The sequence below is a fragment of the Gigantopelta aegis genome, chromosome 8 (genome assembly GCF_016097555.1).
Source record: "Gigantopelta aegis isolate Gae_Host chromosome 8, Gae_host_genome, whole genome shotgun sequence".
Classification (NCBI taxonomy): Eukaryota; Metazoa; Mollusca; class Gastropoda; order Neomphalida; family Peltospiridae; genus Gigantopelta; species Gigantopelta aegis.
The window spans coordinates 60,256,022-60,283,697 of NC_054706.1; the positions used below are offsets into that span (position 1 = coordinate 60,256,022).

General features: G+C 36.9%; 1 protein-coding gene across 2 annotated transcripts; it reads right to left on the minus strand.

Moving 5' to 3' along the window:
- Window positions 1-27,233, minus strand: LOC121379948 (AP-1 complex-associated regulatory protein-like). Of its 2 annotated transcripts, XM_041508641.1 has the most exons (9): window positions 27,100-27,233; window positions 22,599-22,650; window positions 21,062-21,082; window positions 19,894-19,916; window positions 17,201-17,297; window positions 9,068-9,237; window positions 8,334-8,422; window positions 6,474-6,575; window positions 1-4,121 (listed from the first exon to the last, which is right to left on the minus strand). In XM_041508641.1, exons 1-9 carry the CDS (start codon window positions 27,141-27,143, stop codon window positions 3,940-3,942), a joined length of 780 nt encoding a protein of 259 aa, XP_041364575.1. In that variant the 5' UTR covers window positions 27,144-27,233; the 3' UTR covers window positions 1-3,939. The 2 variants fall into 2 exon arrangements, with proteins under 2 accessions (XP_041364575.1, XP_041364576.1); XM_041508642.1 differs by lacking the exon at window positions 6,474-6,575.
- Between the last annotated feature and the right edge of the window lie 443 nt (window positions 27,234-27,676).

The following is a 27,676-nucleotide window of genomic DNA, read 5'->3' on the forward strand; positions in this document are numbered from 1 at the left end:
TATTTGAAACAGGGTTTATAGTAATATTAAATCCAAAATGCTTTTGAACATACATGATCATTATTACATGTACTAAAATAAAAACCTAAATAAGGATTTTGTTTACTAATTAGGAAAAATTTAACAAAGAAATATTTTAAACAGGGTTCATAGTAATATAAAAATTTAATACTGCCAGTCAACTTTAATGACAAGCCATGTGATGGTAAACATTTCATACATACATACATAGTACATACAGCAATTAACACAGAATTCCTCACACCAAACAAACATACATACAAATATAAAGGTACGTACATATTGCAATTAAAAACACTCTGATCACAACCCAAGGTACACTGTAGTATTTTGGAATCATATCCAGTAACTAATTTTTGTATTATGCTGTTTTGGAATCTTTTCTAATAACTACATGTAGCTTTGTTTTACAATGTTTGTAATGTTTGTTTTAAGATGTTTTGGAATTTCATCCAATAATTAATGTTGTTGTGAACTATGTTTAAATCTTGGCCAATAACTAACTTTGTTGCATGTTATTTTGGAATTCTGCTCAATTAACATTTTTTAAAACCGTTTTTGAAATTGTATACAATAACTGGATTTGTCTCATGTTTTGGAATTTGGAATCTTTTTTAGTAAATAGTTTGTTTTGAACTATTTGGAAAAAAAATTCAATAACTAACTCTATTTACCACTTATTTTAGAATATTTTAAAAAAAAACCCTTTGGTTTGTTGTCGTTAATTGTATTCCAGAAATATTTTTTGTTATGGTAATATTATTATGCCTCATGATTTAATGGAGTTTAGAAAGCACAGTTTACTCAAAAGGGACACAAATCTTACTCAAGGGAATCATGTCCAGATAAAATTAGCTCCCCTTTACCTAATTTTACACCTGAAAATTGTCACATTTAAATAAAAATAATCTGTCATTTCCCAGCAATTTTACAACAGGACAGTTACGGCCATAATAAAACAAACAAAAAAATAATAATATAAATTTAAATATTTAGATGAAAGTAGTTTAATATTATAATTTTATTACAATTAAAAATATTTTTTTGTTTTTAATATTCCATAGTAATCTGTTGTTTTCCAACAGTCTGAAAACAGGACAGTTAAAGACATAATTATAATAATAATAATAAATAAATAAAATATTTAGATAATACATAATGGTCAGTATTATACGTTTATTATAATTAAGAAGAGTTTTTTGTTTTTAATATCCCAGTTTCAAAACTTATCCTTTGTTGCTAATCTCTTTCTATCTATATAAATCTAGTACTAAATTGCAAATATGTTTTTGTTTCACATCATTTCATAGCCTTAACTTTAACATAATATTTATTATTTTAACAGGGGAGAGGTACATTTGTTGATGTTTGGTGTATCCAGTCTAAAACTATATTATGATATAAATTATAACACAGAAATGGATATGTCATGACCAACATATTAGTAAAATATGTAATCAGTAAATTCCAAACGTAACAAATAAACTATCTATAACGAAGACAAAAACTTTTACTATCAAGACCTGTTAAAATAATCTAAAAACTAGACCAGTATTCAGTCTGATGCCCACATGTTTTGAGCAATTCAGTTAAGAGATACTTAGAGGCATCAGATGTGGGGGATGAGGTGGGGGATGGGGTGGGGCACTGTCCTCAAAACTGTTAAAGTCACATACCCTAGTTTCAACCCGTAAAAACTGACACTAAGTTGAGTTAATCTACAAAGCTGCAACACATCTCGATAAAGTTACAACAGAGTGAAACAAGAGTCTGTGATGTTGAAACGGTAAAATAAATACCCTTAAAAATAAGACTAAAAATTTGACTACATAAATGTTACTTCTGAAGATGCACGTGATTTTTAAAATATGAGAAATGCATTTTGTGATATTAAAAACACCAGGATGACTAGAAACACGTCGGATGTACGGAAATTGATAATCTAAACAATGATTTCAGTTATCAAAGATGGCTATAATAGTAAAAAATATGCCTTTGTGTTTAAAAACCAGGGTCTGTCACTTTAAGCTGAGATGGCCAAAATATGCCACCACCCACCCCTCCCCACTACAATTGAAAGCGGAATCAATAACTGAAGAATGACGTGTCAATTGGGAAAAAATGCAAAGTATATAATCTATTCTAAATGCTTAAATATTAAAATATAGTAGAAATTAGAGATTTATATACATGTACATGTATGTTTTAACAACCTAATCATGATTACAGCTTTAAAACGTAGTGGCTGCTAGATCACTTTGACAGAAACTGAAAAAGATGGAACAAATGTTCTTACATCATTCAGTAATGAAATGTTTTAATTAATCATCAGCTATTGGATGTCAGACATTTGGCAATTCTGATGTGTAGCCATCAGAAGAAACCCATTTTTCCTAATGCAGCAAAGGGATCTTTTATATGCATTTTTCCACAGACAGGAAAGCACGTACCACGGCCTTTGACCAGTTGTGGTGCACTGGTTAGGAATGAGAGAAACATTTAGTATTGAAGGCATAAATACAAACATGTAACACAGGAATGTTCTGAATACTGGCAGGTATCTTGATATCCAAGATTCAAACTGATGATCAATATTTAATAATTAAAAATCCAAAATGGGCAACTTGAGAATTATGAATGCTCTGCAGTAAAACATGGCAGCTATTGTTCTTTTTTGTATAGTGTTGCAATTCGAAACTTTTTGTGAAATGCCAACATTAAAAATCAATAACAGAAAGATTAATGAAGCTATTGAGAGAAACCCAAACAATGATGCATATGATTCTTTTGTTAAAAATTGTAGCATTCATGCTGTGGTAATATGATAAATTCAAAACAAAATGAGAAATTGATCAGAAGATAAACTGCAAATCGTAGAGTATGCCAAATGGTAATCAGAAGTGATGCTGGAAACGGTATACTTTGGTTTCATTTAGAAATAGAAAACAATGTACCTGTCTAATAAACTGATAAAGATTAGTAACAGTCTGAAATTAATTACGAAAATATTTGACTTGAAAATTAAACTTGAAACTCAATATTAGCTGCTGAACCTGTAATGGAGGTTACACATTAATCACAAGGGTCTGAAGGCATGGATGATGGAGAGAATTAGTTTTTGTCCCCTTTTAAAGTCGCACACCCTAGTTTCAACCCATGGAAATGGACACTACGTTTGGTTAATCTACATGTATAGGCCTATAACATATTTGCAATATAGTTACAACAAAGTGAAACAAGAGTCTGTGATGTTGAAGTGGGGGAAATACTCTTAAAACCAGACTAGAGCTCGTCTCCATAACCGTTACTTCTCAGAGGTACATGTATGGGCATTTTTAAAAATAAGAGAAATGCATTTTGTGGTATTAGAAACATTAGGATGACTAGGACCCATATTTTTGAAGCAATTTTAGCCTACGAAATCATAAAACTATCATAAGCTGTGACGTCACTATTGCATGTGGTGTAGTGACATCACAACCTATGATGTTTTTACTATTTTGTAGTGCTATAATAGCTTCGGAAATGTGTGCCCAAAAACACTTCAAATGTAAAGAAACGGATAATCTAAACAATAAAATCTAAGTAATGACCAATTAAAAAAAAAAAAAACGCTCAAATAATGACAATTATGCCTTAGTGTGTTAAAAATATTTAGTGTGTAAAAAATAAGATATGTTACTTTAATGCTTTAGTGGGTTTACCTGAATATCTTAAAATTATATAAGTCTTACTATTAAAGGTGCCTCTCCATCCTTTTTGGAATTTAAAATTTGAAAATAATACTCTAGAGAAGGTTGTATCATAAAAAAGAAAGAAGAAGATGCATATTCCTGGTAGAAAGCAAGAAACAACAGACACTGATAAAAATTAAATTAGGTTGTACTGTTTTGAAACACCACTAACACACTGACAGCATCACCGGTTCACTATTGGTTGTGATAATAACTGTTCTTTTTCTAAGTCGTCGGCATTAATAAAGTCATTGTCCCACTCAAGGTCATTGGAATTCTGAGGACTATTTTTTATGGAATCAGAACTCGTCAGCCCAGAAATGTTATCTTCTGTCGACGAGAGTGGTTTTAATTGAGGTACAACACCTGAAATAAAAACAATATTCAGTGAGAAAGTCTTAAAGAAAACATATATAAGCATGGTATGATACATTAACTAAGAATGATCATTCAGTGTGTGTGAGAGTGTAAATATTAAAACATAAAATTTGGAAAAGCATTAGAAAGCATGATCGCTGATTTGTTTAAAAGTAAAGTTTGTTTTATTTAACGACGCCACTAGAGCACATTGATTTTTAATCTTATCATCGGCTATTGGACGTCAAACATATGGTCATTCTGACACTGTTTTTAGAGGAAACCCGCTGTCGCCACATAGGCTACTCTTCTTTACGACAGGCAGCAAGGGATCTTTTATTTGCGCTTCCCACAGGCAGGATAGCACAAACCATGGCCTTTGTTGAACCAGTTATGGATCACTGGTCGGTGCAAGTGGTTTACACCTACCCATTGAGCCTTGCGGAGCACTCACTCAGGGTTTGGAGTCGGTATCTCGATTAAAAATCCCATGCCTCGACTGGGATCCGAACCCAGTACCTACCAGCCTGTAGACCGATGGCCTGCCACGACGCCACCGAGGCCGGTCTCTGATTTGTTTACTTCATACTCAATGAATGATATACATGTACATGTATTTATTGATGCTGGAGTGCAGTTAAACATTAATTCATTTAGAATGTAAGTAACAATCTAACAAGTAAAGTCATGCCATAGAAATGTAACTGTTTATTATATTTATTTATTACTATAGACTTAAATGACAAACAAAAATGTTAAATACAAATGGAAATGTTAAACTATTTTAAACATGTTATATTGTTAGATATTAAAGGAAAATGTTAAATAATACAGAAAAAGTTAAATACTGCAGAAAAATGTTAAATAATACAGAATTTTTTTAAATAATAAAGAAAAATGTTAATTCATAAGAACAAGTTAGAGGCAGTTCAGTTATCAGCATTTTCTCAAGTCCATAAATTGTAGTTTTGGTTCACCCCTCCCACCTTTTAAAAGCATACATCAAAAATGTTTGTTTTAAAAGTATACAATGGCATTAACACCCTCTTGCAAAGTTACATGTAGATGATGATGAAATTGTGGGTCATTGTGAGTAACCCCTTATTAAAAAAAAAATTAACTTCATAGAAAATAATAACTAAAAAGTTGAATAATAATAAAGAAAATAATGATAATAAAGAAAAAAAAAACCCATAAATGATAAGTAAAAAGACAAAATAAAGCTAGTTTTGTTTAACGACACCACTAAAACACTGATTTATTAATCAATAGCTTCAGTATTGGATGTCAACCATTTGGCTATTCTGACACACATTTCCCCATAAATAGCAGCAAGGGTTCTTCTATATACATGTAGTATGCCTTTTCACACAGACAGGACAGCACATACTACAGCCTTTGACATACCAGTTGTGAGGCACTGGTTGGTAAGGGAAAGAAACAATTAGAGAATGAGTTCATTGAGAAGATTCGATCCTGCGACCAAAGCACTCCAAGCGAGTGTTTTACCAATTGAGCTAGATCCTGCCCCCAGGAGAAAGTTAAAGCTTGTTTTTGTTTAATGACATCACTAGAGCACTTTGTTAATTATTGACTATTGGATGTCAAACAATTCGTAATTCTGACATAGTCTAAAAGAGGAAAGCCGTTTCATTTTTCCATTAGTAGCCAGCAATCTTTTATATGCACCATCCCACAGACAAGGTAGCACATACCACAGTCTTTAATGTACCAGTTGTGGTGCACTGGCTGGAAAGAGCCCCCAGGAGAAAGACAAAGAAGCAAGAATTCCCCGAGATGAAATGTCTTACCTACATGTACCATAAACATTTTCAATGCACTGTGATGAATATCTATACATGTAGGTGCAACCATAAACCAAGTTTCATTGACCTAACACTTAAAGTTTGTGACAAACTGATCTAAACTAGAAATTTAAATGCAAGAGTTGACGCTGTTGGCACCACCACCACCGCATTCAAAATAGTAATACTTATATCCCATCACTTTACTTTACTCCCATCGCCAGTGATATTCAATTTTGGGCTCGTAAATAACTACTATTGCCATGCCCGACAGCTAGTGAATTTTTGGGGTCAAATATTTTGTAAATATGAATATCCTGACCCCACCCCAATGTTAGTGTTTTTAAGCTCTATCTTCCTCTTTAGGTTATTACTATTATCTAGTAAAATTGTATTAACGTAAAGTTGGGCTAGTGAATTTTTAATCGTGGCTAGTACATTTTTTAAATCACCAATCCCATGGCTAGTGGATTTTATAAAAAAATTCTAGAAGCCCTGTCCAAATACAAAAGAAAGAAGTTAAACTACAATGAAGTAGGTTAAAACTGTGAAGGACCTGCTTCGTGCTCCCACTCGAGGTCGATGGAGGAAGCCTCGGTCATGGACCGGTCTTTGTGGTACGGGGTACTGCTCGACGAACTTTGACCGTCACCAGAACCTTACCAAGAGAAACATGCAGCAAGAAATAGTATTACCATAGCACAACAGCCAGAAAAAGAAAAATGTGCGTGTTTGTAAAAAAAAAAATCACAGATCAAATGTTAGTATATTATTTAGTATTATTTTATAAAATGTTTGGTAATATATTATGTTAGTATTTAGAGCAGTCTAAAATGTTCCAGGGCCCAGACTTATAAACCTTTTAGAGTCTCTAACGATGTCACATGGATACAATTTGTATGGAACTTTCATGACATTACTGTCTCAGAATCTCAAGTGTTGACTCTAGACTCTAAAACGTTTTAAAAGCACCAGGCCAGATACTGAACTTGAGAATTCTTAAAAAAAGATTCTGACAAAATGCGAAATGATGAAATACATATATAGATATTTTGGAATTCCATCTCATAATCTTATGCTTTCAACATAAAATCTGCGATTCGCACAAGTATGAAATATTAGTAAATTTGAAACTTAATAAATAATGATTTATAGATTTCAAATAATATACATACTACAGTCCGTCCCATCATTCTATAGAAATGTTTTTTGTAAATAATTTCAGTTTGGTTTAACGTAAGAAGAAAAATAAAAGTGTTTTGGAAGTAACAAAACAATACTATTTGTATGTGCAATTTACAAATCAATTGGCCCAGAAATAAATAACTTGTAGTAAATTTCATAGCATGACAAAATGCGTTCTCTATGGGACGGACTACAGACGGATTATATTAATATCCATTGAAATCCATGGGAATAAAATTAAAAACTCTCTTAGTAAAACTATCACCAATGCAAAGCAAAATAAAATATCACAAGAAAACAGTCTGAATAGCAAGATAGCCAGCAGGACTTGTTTTAACTAATGTTATTTGAGTTTCAAGCAGGTTTCAGTGATGCTGTTAGGGCTAGTAACATGGCTGATGTTTATGTAAACAAAATGAGTTGTGTACTCTCAGAAATACCATGTATTGCACATGGTATATATTTAACGGTATTAACATAAAAATCAAGGTTCAAGACATTATTATTTATTAGTCATTCATAAATATTACGAGACAATTTTCACAATTATGAAATGTCTACATGAGTCACACATTTTAACCATTTGAAAACTTTACAGTTGGTTTGAGGCCATTTTATTTGGTGCACATAAACGTTTTCTGAGATGATATATTTACAGCCACTGACCCTAGTTTCCTATTCTTTTAAATATTACAAACAGCAGGATGACCAGAAACACACTGGACTTGCTCAAACTGAAGAAAACTTTCTCTTTTAATGAATACTTGACCTGACCTCTGACGTGTCACTCCCCTTGGACACCAGAAATTCTGCCCAGAATGGACACGTCTGAATATTATGTGGATAGGGACACATTAATGTTTCTACTCTCTCACTCAGTAATATGTAACAATACTAACCAAGCATTCTGAGAGTATTGGTAAAGCAATACGTGTTCCGTACTGGGTCAAACTAATTTTTAAATCTCCAAAGTTCAAGGGCCATAACTCTGTGAACCAATGGGTAAAATCACCTTGAAAGTCAAATTTGATCTGTAACAGTACATGATAAAGGTATGCACAAAACATCAGCTCAGTACCTTCAGGGAATGTTATAACAAAAAGTCTGGAAATTGTATATGGGACAGATGGTGATGACACCTATTGCCCCTCTGGTTGGACCGGTCAGGACTAAAAAATACCTCTATGGTCAGTGCCTCTAAGTAAATGAATTTCACAATGTATATGCTCACCCTGTCGTCCTAATATCTGTGCCCGGGCAGCTTGAGACCGAGCTTTCACACTGGCTAGAAAGATCTCAAAATCATCTTCACCTCCTGCCCTGAAAACACATACAACAAGTGTTACCAATCAAGTGACAAAATATAACTTCTCTGTTAAATGAGAATCGTCTGTTATTTTTTTTAGGTTCAATGGTGTATGAACCAAAAACCCACATGCATACACTACCCATACTGTCAGGCTTTATGCCAGAAAATAATTTGAGGGTGTGCAATACAGGGCTCACACTGAATAATTTTGTTTCTGCCAATTTACAGATATCTAGAGAATTTCTTCGAAAAATATTACAAAATGGCTAATTTAAACAAAATTGTATTAGCCAAGTACTAAATGTTTTAGCCACTTTGTATAAAAAATCGACAATTGGCTAATTTGGCAATCTGCAGGGTCAACAACTAGGTTGTTATGGGCTTAAAATCTTTTGAAATGGGATACAGCATTGCATGCACTTTGACAAATTGTTCCAGCCAGTGCACCACGACTGGTACACCAAAGGCCGTGGTATGTGCTATTCTGTCTATGGGATGGTGCATATAAAAGATCCCTTGCTGCTAATCGAAAAGAGTACCCATATGTTTAAAAATATCTCGGTATATATCAAAGTATTACGTCCCACTACAACCTAAAGTGGGACATAACACTTCGAATGAATGAATGAATGAATGAATGAAGAACTGTCACTTACACTTCCCACTCTTCGTCGTCACCGAGCCAGGACTTGGGTCCGTTAATGACGGCATTCTTCTTCGCTGCCTTCTCCTTCGCTCTCTGCATCCTCGACACTCGGGCCGCCTCACGCTTCGCTTCATAATACGATTCTTCTTCTCTCTCAATCTCCTCCTCTTGTTGAGCGAGCTGATTAAATAAAATAAAACAGGTGTAACATGATTTTATCCTATAAGTTACCCTTAATATCCATTTGATATTTTAGTGTATTAATCCAGTTAATATTATTTTTTATTAATAAATGTTTATTGCCCCTGAAAAACAATAGATAATGTGAGGGTTGGGGCCCCAAATCATTACCGTACATATCAATTATACACAGGAGCAAGGAGAGAAAGGGAAATAAGTATTTCCTCTAAACCAGCAACATTGTAAAACAAACAACCATAGTCATTTTTTATTAAAAAAAAACCAAAGGCTGGCTGTTTAAATATTTCATCGAATTCTTTATGTAAACAATTCTTGTACCGGGTAATATAAATTTTTTTCTAATAATAGCTTATCTTCAATATAATGTTGGAAGCCAGTTTTATTGAGTGTGGTGTCTATAATTTTGTTTTGTAAATATAATACTTTATATTTATAATTAACCAATTTACAAAATTGTTTTCCTTATTTACATTGTATATCACGAAATAAAATCATAGTTTTGTCAAACTAAATCCAGTTAATATTGATTTTGCTGTCAATGGGTCATTTACTTATAAGCCTACAAGACTGTACACTGGAATATAATGTTTTGATGAGATTTAGTTAAAGTGTGTGACATCAAACTACATTTATGCAAATCATGATGACATCATATTACTGATGAAGACAACTCTAGAATTAGAAAATTTGTTTCTAATTTTCATTATTATTCATACTTACCTAGTACTAGCACAACAACAATGATATACGACCCTGAGTTATAACCTCCACTGCAGAATTATCTCCCCTTGCCTGATGTATAACCTACACCCGCGCATGGGTAGACCGTATATCCTCGTTATTGATTCAAAGTCCAGAATGACTTAATAAAAAAAGACCTCCCTCGGGGCGGGTGGGATGTAACTGTTGTTGTGCTAGTACTAGGTAAGTATGAATAATAATGAAAATTAGAAACAAATTTTCTAATAGTCTTATTCAACTTACTGTACTAGCACAACAACAATGCTATAACAGACGTGATGTAACACCGTTAAAGCACGAGAATTTAACATTAAAGGGAGGAGGTAAGAAAACAAGGAGGACTTACCCATTTAACCAGTAGTGTTCGTCTCAAGTAATGATACAGTGAAAAAGCAACCCACATCATACGAGGTATAAAATGTCAAAGTGATTTTTAAAATGAACCCCAATTAAAAGTAAACCCAGTTAACAAGGTGAGGAAACCTGCACACCAAGTAATGGTAAAAGACACTTGACTGCCCCAGATAGTCAACCATCCCCCCCCCCCCCTCCAAACAGGAGGTGGAGAACTATCTCCCAGAAAGACAGCCGCTAGCGACCGGCTGAAATAAGGGTTGCCCCCTACTCGTGGCCTGCGCACCGAAATGACTTGCTGCCCTGCAATGACTGATTGAATCCGCCGAGTTCCGTCCGGACCAACAGCCATATCACGGAAATAAAACCGGTCAAACGTGTGTCGACCTTTTCAAAACCCCGCACTCATGACCTTGAAAATGTCCAAAGAATCATGGAAATTAAGGGAAGCAGAAATCGCCCGAATCTCATGAGGTCGAACGGAGAAATTCCGCAGAACATGATCACCCGCCTTCTCATATGCCAGTTTGATGGTTGATAAACAGTCTCTTAGTGTTTTGCCGGAGATTTGTAGTATGGTCCAAATAGAATTTCAAAGCCCGCACCGGACAAAGAAGTCTATCAGAATTATCCGCAGAAAGCGTACGAGATAAACACTGAATGATGGCTGGAGGAAACTCTTCCCCTGGCACCTGGTTCTTAGCCACGAAAACAGGATCAGTACGTAACGTAACTGACCCGTCCGTATAAAAATCCACCAAATCATGCAAAAAAGCATGAATTTCACTAATACGACGGCAAGCCGCTAGTGAGACCAGAAACAAGGTTTTCCCCGTCAAATGACAAAGACTGGCGAATTTTAAAGGCTTGTAGGGCTTGCCTCTGAGTGCATGCAGAACCAGAAAAACATTTCATTTAGGCAAAATGGAAGGCTTCTCAACTGTGTTTTGCAACGACTTAAGCAAGTCATGCAACAAGAGATTCGTTGAGAAATCTTGACGTCCACACTGCCTCAGAGTAGTGAAAATGGACGACCGGTGACTTCTCACTGTTTGAACCTTCAGCTGTCTTTCTTGGACAAGAGCCAGAAAGTACTCAGCTAAGACATTAACAGTAGGCGACAAGGGATCCACGTCCCTCTCAGTCGCCCAACAAACCCAAGCGCGCCAGTGACACTGGTAAACCCTCTCCGTAGACTGGCGCTTCGAAGAGGAGACAAGCTCAGCAACCCGTTTAGAAAAGCCTCAGTTTCAGAGCGAAACCCCGACAACCACCGTGCGTGAACTCGGAAAACCTCTGGCTTCGGATGCCACTCTGTCTGACGCAGTCTCTGACTGAGCAGATCGGGTATCAACGGCAACCGCACCGGCTCCTGCACTAAAAGTGACAGGAGCGGAGGAAACCAGGCTTAAGCTGCCCAACTCGGGGGTACGAGTGTGACACGACAAGGTTGCTGTCTGATCTTTGCCAGAACCTTGCCAAGCAGAACCGTAGGGGGAAAGGCGTAAAAATACAGTCCCGTCCAGTCCATGCTCAACGCATCGTACTCCAGTGCCAGTGGGTCTGGTACCGGCGATACAAACACTGGCAACTGACTGTTCAGGCGAGTGGCAAACATATCGAGTTGAGGACTCCCCCACAACTGAAGAACTCGATAAACCACCATCTGGTGCAACATCCACTCCGTCTGAACAGGGGAACGACGACTCAAAGTGTCCACCAAGATATTCACGGACGAAGGAATGTGTTTGGCCGATAACACCACTCCCCAATCGTCGCACCATTCCAGAATCTCCAAAGCCGCAAGACTCTATGACAGGGATTTGGTGCCTCCCCACCGATTGAGGTACGCAACAACCGACGTGTTGTCCAACATCAACAAAATTTGACAATGTCCAATAACAGTCCTGAAATGGAGACAAGCGCGACGCACTGCTTCCATCTTCAACAGATTGATGTGATGACTCCTCTGAATGAGTCCACACCCCTGACAGACGTTGATCCAAAAGGTGTGCACCGAACCCCTCGAGGGAAGCATCGGTAAACAGGACCAACTCTGGAGAAAGTGAGTGTAAAGGAACGGCCTGGGACATACACTTGTTTTCTAGACAATCTTGGATCGGAAGAATGAACCAAGGCCCCAATGGTATCACCAAATCCCAGCTGAGACCATCCCACACTCGGGACAAATGCCATTGAAGCGGTCTCTTGAACCGTCTGAACTGCATATTCAGGGCCGCCAGTGATTCGAGATGGCCTATCAACACATGGAGCATGCGCACCGATGCACTTTGCTCCACCAGAAGACGTTGCGCCAACGTCATGAAATTGTGAAGTCGCAAATCCATCGGAAGAACGGACGCCTCCACAAGGTTGAAAACCACCCCGAGATAAGTGAAAACTCCACGCTCACGAGATATGCCGTCTGTGACGCCGCCGGAATTAACCAATCATCCAAGTAATTGTGCATCCGTATACCCAACAGATGTACACGCCCCACCACTGCCTTTACTACCCGAGTAAAGACGTGAGGGCTTGTGGCCAATCCAAACGGCAGAACTTGAAACTCGTAAACTCTGCCATCGTAGAGGAACCGCAAGTACTTCCAAAAATCCCGATGGACTGGAACATGCAGGTAAGCGTCCTTCAAATCGATGAACGCCGCCCATTCCCCCACCTGAAGCAAAGCGCGAACAGACTGAACCGTCTCCATCTTCATAGATGGAATAACGACGTAAGAATTCAGCGGCTTCAGGTTTAGAACTGGTTGCCACTCGCCATTCTTCTTCTGGGCGAAGAACAGATGGGAATAAAATCCCGGAGTGCCCAAATCTACCTCCTGGATGGCTTTCTTGTCGTGAAACTCGACAACCATCGTCTCCACCAGTACTCGTTTGTTGACAGATGGTACTGCAGGTAACCAGGGGGAGGACGTCAGTGGAGGGGGTGATGACAACCGACATCTGGCAGTTCGCACCAACTTTGAACAAAATGGCGCAATCTGCCCCCCACAGGAAGATCTGCTAACGGAACCTCAGTAAGCAGATGTCGATTGTCCACGCATCCTCATCCCGGCTGCTTCCCACCCCTGGGCGCCTTGCCCCGAGCAGAACCACAAAAACGTGTCGGCTTCCCCCGAAAATGTCCCTGTTTCGATGAACCACGGGCATTACCCGACTGCACGCCCGAATCAGACACCACAGGGATCTGGTAACTGTCACGAAAAGTCGATTTCTTAACAGGTGGAGGCTTAAAAGTAGGTGCCGCCTGGCGCTTACGAGCAGTTCGGGACTGAGCAGCAAAGACGAATTTCACCGCGTCTTGGTCCATGACCAAGTTAAAATTGGTCCCAAAAAGTAAGGTTTCCCTTACTGAGGGACTACGAAAGTAGGTTTTAACCACACCCGTCGCTCTCAGTCCCGCCAGGTAGTGATCCCGACGCAGAAGTAGACTGTTGGCAAAAACACGCCCAGCAAGCTGAGTGACGTGATGAGAGGCTTTAGAAGCACGCCAACAAATAACCCTTAGCCATCAGCGGAAGACCCGTGACTGCTTTATCTAACCCAAATAGGAATGTACCTAAATGGTTATTGACTTGAAAAAGAAGTTTAGATAAAGTCTCTAAATCCGTGAGTGGCACACTGACATTAGGAGATGGGTGGCAGTCTGCCTTCACCCTAGCGGAAACGACCGCTGGATGTGAAAGGAAGGAAACTCCCAATGTCTTATATGAAGACGTGGACAAAACCTTCGTCGCAGACAACAGTTTCCCGGTAGCTAACGCTGCCGGAAACTCTTCCACCACCGCCCCCAAAATACGATCACTACCCGCAATCAAAGCATCAATCTCCGCAAGAGATTCATGCACCTCGTGTGCAAGCCGAAATCCTGCCGCGGAGCGTCCGTCACTAAAGGCCAGTTTCCAAACGAAACACCCTTGTAAGACTGAACAGCCTCCTCCAACAGAATTGCATCCGCGCACACCAGTCGGACCTGTTCCCGTACAAAACCAAGAACCGCCTGGTAATCATAATCGTCGTCTGGCGTACCATAGGCCAAATTGGGAATCTCATCATCCACCGAACCTTCCCCCGAACCACACACTGATTCAGGGGGAAAATCCTCTTCCAAAGAAGAAATTTTTTCAAACGACGCGCCATGCGCTGACCGTAACGGAAACGAAACTGCATGGGCATGACGATACGGAACGGCCGAATCTGCAAACTGGTCCAACTCCGGTCTTGCTGGAAACCCCGGCGGTGGAGGGACTGGTGGAGGCGATTCCCCTAGCCAGGCCATGAAATTCTCAAAAAGAGAAACATAGTCCCCTGAGTCCGCCCCTGGGGGCGACCTGAAACCATCGGACCCTGAACAAAAGGTTCCGCCAACGCAGTCGAGGAATAATGCCTGGAACCTCTACTCCGATCTGACAGGTCCGGATTAACCATCAGTGTAGACACAGGCGCACCCAAGAAAGCTGCAGTTTCCCTGATCCCTGCCGAAGCAGACAATGGGACTGGTGGTGTCGGTTGAACCGGACTGTCAGGAAATTCGTACACGTATGAATCCTGCGCCAAATTCTGAACCCAATGTACCACGTGTGGATTAGCCAACCCAGTTGACATAGCCACATGCGAACGATCTAAAAGTTGATGACACTGTACAGGCACCCCAACAACAGAAGGGATGCCCACTGGCATCGCACCCGAAACAACGCCACCCGGCTCCGTGACAACGTTGTGAGACTTCGCGATTTCGCCAAGTGGCTCGATCACCGAAAGATGCGTTGGCCGAAACGGCGCCCTCGGACGCCACGACCAACCCTGCACCAAAAATCTGGTGAGACAAACGACGCCACAAAGCGGACTTCATTCTAGAGCTAATCAACCCCTCCACAGAAGGACGATAACCCTGCCCCCATCAGCAAGATGGGAGTCGGAACTGAGAGACAGTCGTTCCTGCCACGAATGCACTTCCTCTGACTGATGCCCCCGTTACAACCATAACAGGCGCCGCCTCCACCGACGGAGGCAAAAGCAAATCCCCAGGTGGAACGGAGCCCAACCTGCAACAGCGCCCCCCTCCGCGCCAAGCGGCGCTTCAGGTTTACTGGTATCACCATGAAGATGGCGAACAGACGAGGAGGTGCCCTTGCGCCTACCACTTGGATAAGCTCTTTGAACTGGACCCTGACTTGCCGACCAATGGCAAATCGGTATGGAGCACGACCCCGGAGATTGCCACTGTGCTCCGCCCGTCCCGTTCACGTCTAATCATCCTCTTACGCTCGGCGTCTTTTGACAGCTTCTTAGCCTTTCCCCACGTGGAGGGGGACCAGTTTACACAGATATGACACTGGCATTCAAAACAACAAGAACGACATAACAAATGCTGATCAAACTGGGGCAGTCGTTTAAGACAGGCACACACAACCAACCGGTCGTATAGCATTGTTGTTGTGCTAGTACGGTAAGTTGAATAAGACTATTGTGATTTACTAAATACTAATTTAAAATGTAATTTTAGAAGTGATACAGGATAAATAGAAAAGAATAAATAGAATTTTCTACTCATTCTTTCTAATATGTAAAATATCAACTTTTTTTTATAGCAGTGATCAATTTGCCACTCTCGGGGCGGGACATCACCCAGTGGTAAAGCACTCCCTTTATGTCCGGTCGGTCTGGGATCAATCCCCATCAGTGGGTCCAATGGGTTATTTCTCGTCACAGTCAGTGCACGATGACTGGTATATCAAAGGCTGTGGTATGTGCTATCCTGTCTGTAGGATGATGCATATAAACAATCCCTTGCTACTAATGAAAAATGTGGCGATGTTTGACATCCAATAGCCAATGATTAATAAATCAATGTGCTCTAGTGGTGTTGTTAAACAAAACAAACTTTTAACTTTAATTTGCCACTCTCCTAAAACATTCCCTGGAGGTGAATGTGGTGAGTGTGAATGCCTTTCCTAATGAAGACTGGTAACAGCAGTTCACCACCTCATATGTTTTTGTCCTGCATTTCAGTCCTGTTTGGTATTTACAATCAGATTTTACTTAATCCATATTTTTCGGTATACGCTTTTCAGGTCCTTGGATTTTACGGAAATGATTGTTTCCGGTACCGTGTTGGTAAAATCAAGGAACTGAAATTTTCTTTCCCATGATTATTATATAGTACAACTCAACAAAAATTATATATATATATATATACTGATGGAAAGAAATAAAGGATCACACAGATAGCAACAAGAAATAATGACTGCATCAAAAATCAGTTCATATTGTCAGAAGTTGACTGGGAACATATAGGCAGCACAGTCAACACTACAAAAATTCAATCCCATTTTACAACTTGGTATAAAATACAGACATTACTATGCTAGTAGTGAATTAAATATGGTCTACAATTTGATCTGTTCCCTTATTTCTTTCCATCAGTATATAATAATTTTTAAAAAACAGTTTATGATGGGTTCCCATGATCACAAGTGGCACGGAATCGAAAAAAGAGTTTTTCATGAAATTTGAATCCTATGACCTGACTTTTTAAATTGGGATGGGAGGCATAAAAAAAGAAGAAAAAGAGTTTACATACTAAAAACATTTTGGTAGTTGTACATGATCGCTAAATGATTTTAAGAAGCTCTACAAAAAATATAAAGGCTGGCTGAAAAGCCAAAACAATTCCAAAACAGAAAAAAATAAAACAGCAAAATAAGCAAATATCATGGCATACACAATATCAATAAGGACAAACAGAAATAAGTGCTTACAACATTTAATGTAACACAAAAATGTCAAAAATAAACTAAAAAAACATAACTGCAGGCAACAGTTACCTTCGCATCAATTTCAGCGTCTATTTTCCTTTGCTCATGCACTATGGCATCATAGCGTTTTGCAGACAACAAATGCCTCTCATTGTCCGTCAAGGGTCTTCACAAAATGAAACAAGAAAATATACACAATACTAAATAAATAAGAACAAAACAAAATTACTGTGGTACTTTACAAACACAAGGCAAACGAAATACATGTACATCAAATTTGCTTTTGGTGAAAAATGCCATATGGTGCAGACATTGCACAACACTCATGCCAATTTGTCTTTCTGATAACATGGGGGCATACATTCTTGTTTCAAAACAAAACCATGACAGCATTTACTAACTGGTTGCCATAATTAAAAAATAAAATTCTTTACAAAATATCATCACATGTACATTGTAATAAGTGGAATATGGAGTTTTGTACATATAGATATTTTTCCAGATAATACTTTGTTGACAATACAGCTTAACATTTAATTTAAATATTTAATACAAACACTGAGTGTCAGACACATTTTATTTCTTATTACATTTCGCTACAATTATGGCATATTATTTTGAAACCGATATGCACACTTTTACAGGGTCTGGCACTCGCCAAATTCGCCAATTGCGAATTTTAAAAGCAGCTGGTGAATTTTATTTTAATTTGGCGAAATAATTTCATGTAATAATTGACATTTTAAAGAAAATAACTGACGATATCTGCCAGTTTTTAAGTTTAATACAGTTTGGCGAAATAATTTGCTCACCCAGAGCTAGCTAGTTAAATTATCTAAACTGATAAAATTGTAATGGTGAGACTTTGAAACAAGAATGTACTTTAATCAGACTGGCAAATGCACAGGGAACACTGTGTGTGTGTGTGTGTGACCTACCCACTGTACATAGTTAGACACCGTGAACGGTCCACTCGTTAACTCAAGCTGGCCTCTGAAATTAGCAACACTCAAAACATCCAACACTTTTAGGAATTAAAAATTGTACAGTGCAATAGTGCCAATACACATACAGTCAAATTTCATTATCTCAACCACTGTAACAAAAGGAACAAAGGATATCTCAAGATGGAGAAATTGTTCTGTGACATATTTTCCCAGCAACAACTGTCATGAACCAAGTGCTGCTATCCGGAGCTTGTTGGTTTGGCCCTTTCAACATGGAGACAATGGAGTTTGACTGTATATGATTAGTGTACAAAGTCCTCTAATGTTGGCTCTCTTATTAGCAGTCTCTGTCTCTCTGATGGCTGATGCACACATACATATATATCTATCCATGCATATATTCATCTATATGTATCCACATACCCATCCATCCACATACTCATCCATGCATCAACATATATTCATCCATATGTATCCACAAAGAGTTTAATAGTGTAAGGCTACCACATACCTATCCATCCATAAATTCATTTTCCCCATTCACATCCATATACACATCCATCCACTCACCCATCATCCCTCTATCCTTCTCCTCAAGGTGCATTAGTTACATTTTATGGCCACACCCGTCCCAAACCAGAGTGGAATGTCGCTCATGGTTAAAGCACTTGCTTCAGATTGCAATAAATCAAAGAATTAATTACTCTTGATGGACCCCAAGCTTGTTGTTTTTTTGTCCCAATCTGCATCTGTCCCATAATTATAACATAAAAATCTGTGTCATGTCAATGGGGAAACTGCATATATATATAAAAAAATTATTGGCTGCTTTACAGCAGGAACCGACCTTGGTGGTGTCGTGGTTAAGCCATCAGACTTAAGGCTGGTAGGTACTGGGTTCGCAATCCGATACCGCCTCCCACCCAGAAAGAGTTTAATAGTGTAAGGCTACTAAATCGACTTCCCTCTTACTAACCACTAACAACTCACTCACTGTCCTTGACAAACAGTCCAGATTGCTGAGGTGTGTACCCAGGACAGTGTATTTGAACCCTTATTGGATATAAGTATGAAAATAAGTACAAAGTCTATAGCAAGAGCAACCTATTTGGAAGCAGCCTCATTCTATACTCTGTATTACCGAGTCAAAATAACCATTTACATTCGATCTAAGAAGAAATAGTTTAACATGTACCAGGCACATTGTACTGTAAAGTACAGTCAAATATTCCTTTCCTTTCCTCAGGGGCAGATGCTGGATTTTGACAGGGATGGGGAGCAACATTGAAAAAGGGCACCTACAGTATTCAAATGAACACGTACATGTATTATCTATATATGGTAATCTTCCAAAAGAATACATGAACTGCATACAGGTGGGGTGTGACACAATATGGTGATGTACCTGGATGGAAGGAAGGAAATGTTTTATTTAACTACGCACTCAACACATTTTATTTATGGTTATATGGCGTCAAAAATATATGGTTATGGACCATACAAATATTGAGAGAGGAAACCTGCTGTCGCCACTTTATGGGCTACTCTTTTCGATTAGCAGCAAGAGGTACCTGGATGGTGTAACAGTGGCAGATACATGTACATGTATGTATCACCAAAATATTACATTCTCCCTAAAAGCCACTACTGGTAAATGTATTGTATTATTATTAATATAGATTTTTGGGGTACTATGAATATTAGGAGCTAGGGTGTACATGTCCACCACCCTACCCTGGGATCTGTGACAGATCCTTCATTTAACTCGACAAACAGATCAGAATGACAATAACTCATTACAGGAAGCTGACTCACCTGTTCATATCCTCATGAGCATCCTATTGAAAGAAAAAACAACAACATTACATTAGGCATTCTTTTAAATTATTTCAGTTAGATCACATTCAAAGGAACATCTTTTAATGATATTCTACACAATAAAGGTTAACTTTATAATATAAATATTATAACTGTTAACTAAGACAGTATGAGCTGTTTGGTTCAAATTTATTTCAATGTAATACAGTATATTTTGTATTCCCAATAACATGTATAAGGTGTTATTGCTACTTCTGCTTTCATATACATATACAAGTAAGTGCCACACAACATCTTACAAAGTACCTTCGCTAAATGACATAAAAATATTCCAAACGTTAGTCAAAAACAAGGATGACATATCATTACTCATATGTGACATCAATTAGATCATTTTCAGTATCTATACACTATATACGTGTAGCTGCAGATAGGGAAAATCATTATGTCACTATTCAAGGACGTTAACTCATTGTCATTTTTTCATGCAGGATTTGTAACAATTTATAAACTGACATAGCCTTTATTGAAAATGAAAACACATAACGCCATCTGATATTTCAGTATACAACTTGAATTTTTTTTTTTTTTTTTTTTTTATCTTGTTTTAAGTTTACTTCCTTATAAAGTTGACCATTAAGTAGTAAGATCATGTAGGTACATTTCTGCTTACATGCTCAATGTTAATGTCATAAAACTAATAATCTGACATGAATAGTTTTATAAAGCTGTGCTTCTCAACTTATTTAATACTCATTGTCACCTTGGGGCTAGCTGAGTACAATCCCATATACATGTACATGTAAAAAAAATTATGAACTACTTTTATGATTGTACAAGTTCACATTTCTTCATTTCATTCTCTGCCTTGTATTGAACATTCTGTTTTCAAAATCTTGATTAGCGATATTTCTAGTGAACTGAAAATGGATTAGCAACTACTGTTTAATATTTTCAAATTGTGTAACGACTTTTTAATCTTGCATAGCGAATCTGAACGAGATACTGAAATGTTCCCTGCAAGAAGTAAATTATTTAGTTTTCAGGACATCAAAAAACCTTCTTAACATGCATATGGGTAGGGTGTGGCACAAAATGGTGAAAGTTGAGTATATGGACAAGATGGTGGATGAATAGAATAATAAAAAAAACAGACAATACTCACATCATCCATGAGATTTTCAAACTGAAAGAAACATTTGTCATTTATATTAATCCAATACTGTAAATTATAATTTGGATATACATGTACATGTACATTGTAACAGCATGTACAATGCTGATTATTTGCAAATTTACTAACATTTATATATTACAAGTCAAAATGAATTCATAACTGCTTTAATTTACATTTAAGAATTAACAGGTTGATGCCATCCATATAATGTGTAAAATAGTTCTGTGGCTAATACATGCACTTGTATGTATTTCTATTAAAATTATCATTTTCAATTCTTAAATGATTTTTAAAATGTGGTGTTCAAAACACTGTGCATCACCTGTTTGTTCATTAAAAATTGAAAGAAAAAACATTTAACATTATACTATGTTTAATTAAATTTCTTCTTTTTTTTAAAGTCAAAAACATAGCTTTGAAGGGTATATGTGACAAGCTAGGAGTAGGAAACATGTGTTTAATGTCAGTGTGTGTGGTAAGCTGGATAAAACATACATACATGTACACAAGTATGCATGGTACAGGTATTATGAAAATGACCAAATATTACAGACTTTAACTTTAGGCCAACTGAACAAAATGCTCAAGAAAATCCCAAAACCCTCCAAAAAGGCTCAGTATAATATTAAGAAAAAAGAGAGAAAAAAAGACCCCCCCCCCCCCCACACAAAAAACCCTGGTAATCCTAAAAACAGCTTTTTGCTTTTTGCATATTAAATACAAAATACATACATCAAAGTCAATTTTAATGCTAATGGATGATTGCCTGTAATATACCCCACTAGAAGTAATCAATACTTTAAAAATTCATGAGTGAATTACATATTGTACATGTAACTAATACATTCAATTTAATGAGATTACATGACTTTCTAAAAAACATTGTCATCATGCTTTAATACCAAATCATAATAAATGTATATGTATAATGATTAATACTGAAAGCCATATATTGTCTTGTCTTATGTAATAAGTCAACTGTTTAATAAATTAATTTTTAATTTTAAAAATATTGTCAAATAGTATTGTCTAAGTGTTCATTCCTGATAGGGGTGGGATGTTACTTGGTGACAGTCTTCACGTAGTTGCTTTTTCACTATCAACACATGTGTATGAAACACATAACAGAACAAGGGAGGTCATTAAACAGGAACCAAAGCAGTGAACATTGTCAGTTATTTTTGTGTAATAAAACTAGTTTTAAACTGAACAGGTTTTTTTTAATACCAGCTCTGAACACACAAAAATACTTTCACTACCTTCATACTTGTATTCCTACATATAAATATGTTAATGAACAAAATACATACATTTCAAAACAATGATCAGGTTAAAAAAAATTTAAAGCTTACATATACATACATGTACATTTTAATTGCACATTCTACAAATCAATAAGAAATGTCAATACACATGTACATTCAAGTACATGTACATCATATACGGTAACAGCAATGTGTATATTATCTACATATATATATACTTGTATGAAAAAATAATTTTTCCATCATTGTGTAGTCCTTACCTCGATTGAAAAGTCTCTTTCAACATTGTAGTGTGTTCGAAGATACTTGCGTCTAGTGAAAAATGAGACAAATATATGTAAATATTTATATATATATATACACAGGTATAAATATACATGTAGTATTAGTAATATTACAGTGTAGAATATCCAGTATACCTGTTTTAAACAGCCCTTGTATTTTAGAAAATTGCCTCAGCAAGAAACAAATGCTTAGGTAAAATACTTTATATCAGCTAAAATATACTTTGCAAAGCTGTTATAATTAAACTTTAAAATTAAAGTTTTGTTTAACAACACTACTAGAGCACATTGATTTATGAATCAACGGCTAATGAATGTCAAACACTTGGTAATTTGAAATAGTCTTAGAGAGGATTACCGACTACATTTTTCCATTAGTAGCAAGGGATGTTTTATATATGCACCATCCCAGACAGGACAGCACATACCATATTCTTTTATATACCAGTCGTGGTGCACTGGCTGGGTGTATGTACATGTACTTTAAATATTGGTATCTTCTCATAGTAAGATAACTTGGAAAGGAAAACAAATTCAGCTTTTATATCAGCACAGTTGAATGTTGAAGCAAACTGTGAGGGCTATTTATAACATAAACATGTTGTCATCACCTTCATGTACTTGAAATATATAGCATTAGCCCTTGAAATAAGTCACAAATGATATTAGTATTAATTATGTCTTGGTGTTTTCCTGTAACTGATACTTCCCTCATAATCAAGTTTTTATTCACAATGCATGGCTGTCACCAACTGCATTTACAACAAATAATTTACAACAAAATAAAATTATTAATTACATTAAAAATATTTAATGGTACATTATTTCTTACTTTTCTAAATATTCTTTTTGACATTATTTTAATTGAATTAACATCTCGAGGAAATTAAATGGGTCCTACTAAATATTTACTGACTGAAAAAGGTGATATTAAGTTCCATATTTTAGTATATTGATCAATTTGTCAAAAGTTTAGTTTGATCCATTCTGATTGACAACCTGTTTTTTACCTTCTTTACAGGATTTTTTTTGTTAAAAGCAGATGCATTAGTAATGTTCAAACAAAAATATTTGAACAGAAATTTTGCATTAGGATTTTCCAAGCATTATTAAAATGGAAAGAAAGAAATGTTTTATTTGACGACGCACTCAACACACTTTATTTACGGCTATATGGCGTCAGACATATGGTTAAGGACCACATAGATATTGAGAGAGGAAACCCGCTGTCGTCACTTCATGGGCTACTATTTTCAATTAGCAGCAAGGGATCTTTTATATGCACCATACCACAGACAGGGTAGTACATACCAGGGCCTTTGATATACCAGTCATGGTGCACTGGCTGCAACGAGAAATAGCCCAATGGGCCCATCGACTGGGATCGATCACAGACCGACCGTGCATTAAAACAGAAACGACATGCACAAAGTTTATTGTTAAATTATAAGAAGATGGAAAGTGACATCATTGGAATACGGATGTCATTTAAATTCAAAATTAGCTATGTCATTACAACGCTAAGCCACATTAAAATAAAAACTAGTCTACTAACCTTGACCCCCGTCAAGATAATTACAAGAGCACACAACACAGTTTACTTTCTGTATGTTTTTATTTTTCATAATTTTAAACAAAATATTAAGTTTAAGTTTTAAAATGATGAAATATATAAAAAGTACATTTTGTCAAATATATCATAAAAATAAAAATAAAATTATCGTTGGATGTGTTATATTTATTGTGTATGAAGCAAAAACAAGAGTGCAAAAAATGATTTTTGTAAATCTATAAACAAAAACTACAACTTATTTATTTCTGAGCCGATTGTTTTCTAAATTGGACACAAAAATATTTTTTTTTTCTTATTTCCAAAACACTTTTACTTTTCTTCTTACGTCAAACAAAACTGAAATTGTTTACCAAAAAACATGTTTATAGGAGGATGGGACTATAAGATTTTAACCTTAGTTAAGTTTGGGTTTACACAATTGCACTAAAGTTGCTTCGTCGAACGGTTGTAAATTTTAAGGTCGGTAGCATATTAACCTTAAAGGAAGGGACAATTAAGGCATTTGGCCTGGTATGCATAGTCAACAATATATAATGCACATTATTGCTTAAGATCAACAAGTATAATCGTACAGTTAATTAATAAAATGGTTAAAATGTTCTGGCTATTATATATAACCATCCCAGTGAATACGCCTTCTGGCGAGCTGATGGTTACGTAATACCTAACTTGTCATATCAGGAATTAGTCTTCGAACTGAAGAAACAAAACATACGTGATGCATCGCAATGTTCTGCAATAATATCCATCCCAGTAAGCCAGCAATAAGTACATATTATTTTTCAATACAAAATAAACCACCATTGTCAAAGTGTTGAAATAACTATTATGTTTTGTACATAAATTAACCCATGTATGGAAATAATAATCGGAGTGTTTTCTTGGTTAATTGGTTTTTTCTTTCTGTGGCCTGTACCTGTGGTTCCTGATTGGCAGGTGTATAGACAGTCCCAAGACACTAAAAAGACGTGCTTCTTTTATGAAGATCACAGGGTATTGTGTGATAACCGCGTGGAAACCCCTTAAATCGTAATGGACATTATCAGCCGTCCTGCTTTATTACTGTAAGTAATTCTGTAAAACCCTTGATTAAGTAGATTTTCCCATCTAAAATCACAAAACTGACCAATTATGTAAAAAGAAAGAAATGTTTTATTCAACAACGCACTCAAAACATTTTATTTACGGTTATATGGTGTCAGACATATGGTTACGGACCACACAGATTTTGAGAGGAAACCCGCTGTCGCCACTACATGGGCTACTCATTCCGATTAGCAGCAAGGGATCTTTTATTTGCGCTTCCCACAGGCAGGATAGCACAAACCATGGCCTTTGTTGAACCAGTTATGGATCATTGGTCAGTGCAAGTGGTTTACACCTACCCACTGAGCCTTGCGGAGCACTCACTCAGAGTTTGGAGTCGGTATCTGGATTGAAAATTCCATGCCTCGACTGGGATCCGAACCCAGTACCTACCAGCCTGTAGACCGATGGTCTAACCACGATGCCACCGAGACCGGTCGACCAATTATGTAGTCCCAAAGAAAAGAAAATTATCACTTGGGTATCACGAGTGGTTGTTTTTGATCAAACGTACCCTACCAATAGACCTAATAATATGCATTTTTTCTTTGGATATTTTAACGGAGAAAAATACTAAAACTCCATTTCGTTCTATTGATGCAAATTGAAATATATTTAGTTGAATATTTTATTATACTACCAAGTGATTTATGCTGTTTTACAAGTCAGGTTGATGAAAGCAAAGCGCCTAATCGTAAATTAGAGTGTTTGTTTACACTGTGCATAAAGGAGTTGGATGGAGCTGATGTCACTTCACCCCAAGCTATACCACCTGATGTAGCAAAAACAAAACAAAATGGCTGCCCCCAGTTAGCAGGAATAATCATGGCTTTTTATTAACTGTAAAATTAAGCGTTTTTCATTTGTTAAAGTGTCAGTATGTGTTGGTGGTCCGGGTATGCATCTTTCCAACACATAAGGCTCTTGTTTGAATTGACTGTCCCTTTAAATCACTAAGTTCAATAGTAGCTAAGATCGCTTCATAAAGCGGGGACCCAGATGCATAACATAATATACCATCAGTGAAAAATCAGTTAATTAAAATGAGAAATGTTGTACAATTGTGATACAATTAGATAACTCACCAGATATACAAATATAATTCATATAAAGCAACTTCTGGCTATATAACGTTTGACATCTACTTTTGACATATAGTCTAGAGAGAAAACCTGCAACATTTTTCCATTAGTAGCAAGTGATTTTTTATAGGCACCATCCCACAGACAGCATAAAACCACTTCAAGAGGCCTTTGGTATACCACTCGGCTACATCCCACTCCTTCAGAACAAAACAATGTTCTTTAGTGGTGTCATTAAACAAAACAAAACTTTTTTCTTCTTTTTTTCAGTTTTGAAATATTATTCTCGGCATATACATGTATGCACACTTGACAACTATGACATGGAAAGTAGGTTGCACTTATTATTTTTAATGATTTAAAAGTAAATTGTTCTGGTATTCTATTTATCACACTTAGTAAATTACTGCAGTCACTACAGAGTTAGCCCTCTGGCTCTATCCCATTAAATTCAGAAACGCAAACGGGTTAGAAAGATTCAAAGAAACGTGTTAATAAATAGGCTTATATCAGTATATGCACGATTCAATTATGTTTTATTGATATACTGCCCATGGAAAGATATGCTGCCTTGCCTAAAGGTTAGGCGAGTATATATAAATATAATTATTCATGTCAACATCATCTGATTCCGTGTCATCTCGGGACTCGGGGAGGTGTGTCATATCATTTCAGATCTTTTCTTGACTTCCTGTTACTACCAGATTGAAACAAAAAAACGAAATATAGTTATTACCGTTTATCGCATATACTGCAACATCGTGTTAGGCAATTGCCCATATCAAATGTAATTATTACTGCAACATTCACAAATAATGTCGTTTTGAACCCGACATGTCATATCTTCGATTTTTCTGCAAGCTAAACCCGGAAACGGAATTGAAATTGCGTTTTTGTTCGTTCGTACATTTACGATATATGCGCTCAATATAGAGAGCACCTATGCAATTAAAGAAAGGTGCAGTTGCAAAGCCACATGGGCAGTTCACGTAACACTCTAGGGTTTGGGTACGTAACGAAACGTTATGGGGAGGGGTTACGTAACGACGTCTCATTTTTATTTATACGCTCCTGTTCTGTCAGGTGTGGTGAAATTTTAATGCAGGCAAACATTTAAACATGAATTCACGTGTGTGCGTCCGTAGGTGTGTCCGTGCGTGCGTGCGTGATTGGGGAGAGGTGTGAAATTTTAAAGCAGACACACACTTAAACATTTAAACATGAGCATGTGTGTGTGTATGTATGTGTGTGTGTGTGTGTGTGTGTGTGTGCGTGTGTGCGCGTGCGTGCGTGCGTTACTGGGGGTTACTTCG

What these genes read in the sequence shown, in the direction of transcription:
- LOC121379948 (XM_041508641.1), bottom strand. Translation starts at nt 27,143, where the DNA reads ATGGGCAATTGCCTAACACGATGTTGCAGTATATGCGATAAACG. An exon ending in AAAGAGACTTTTCAATCGAG is followed by an intron (nt 21,083 to 22,598) that starts GTAAGGACTACA and finishes TGTTTCTTTCAG; the next exon opens with TTTGAAAATCTCATGGATGA. An exon ending in ACGCTGAAATTGATGCGAAG is followed by an intron (nt 9,238 to 17,200) that starts GTAACTGTTGCC and finishes TTATTTAATCAG; the next exon opens with CTCGCTCAACAAGAGGAGGA.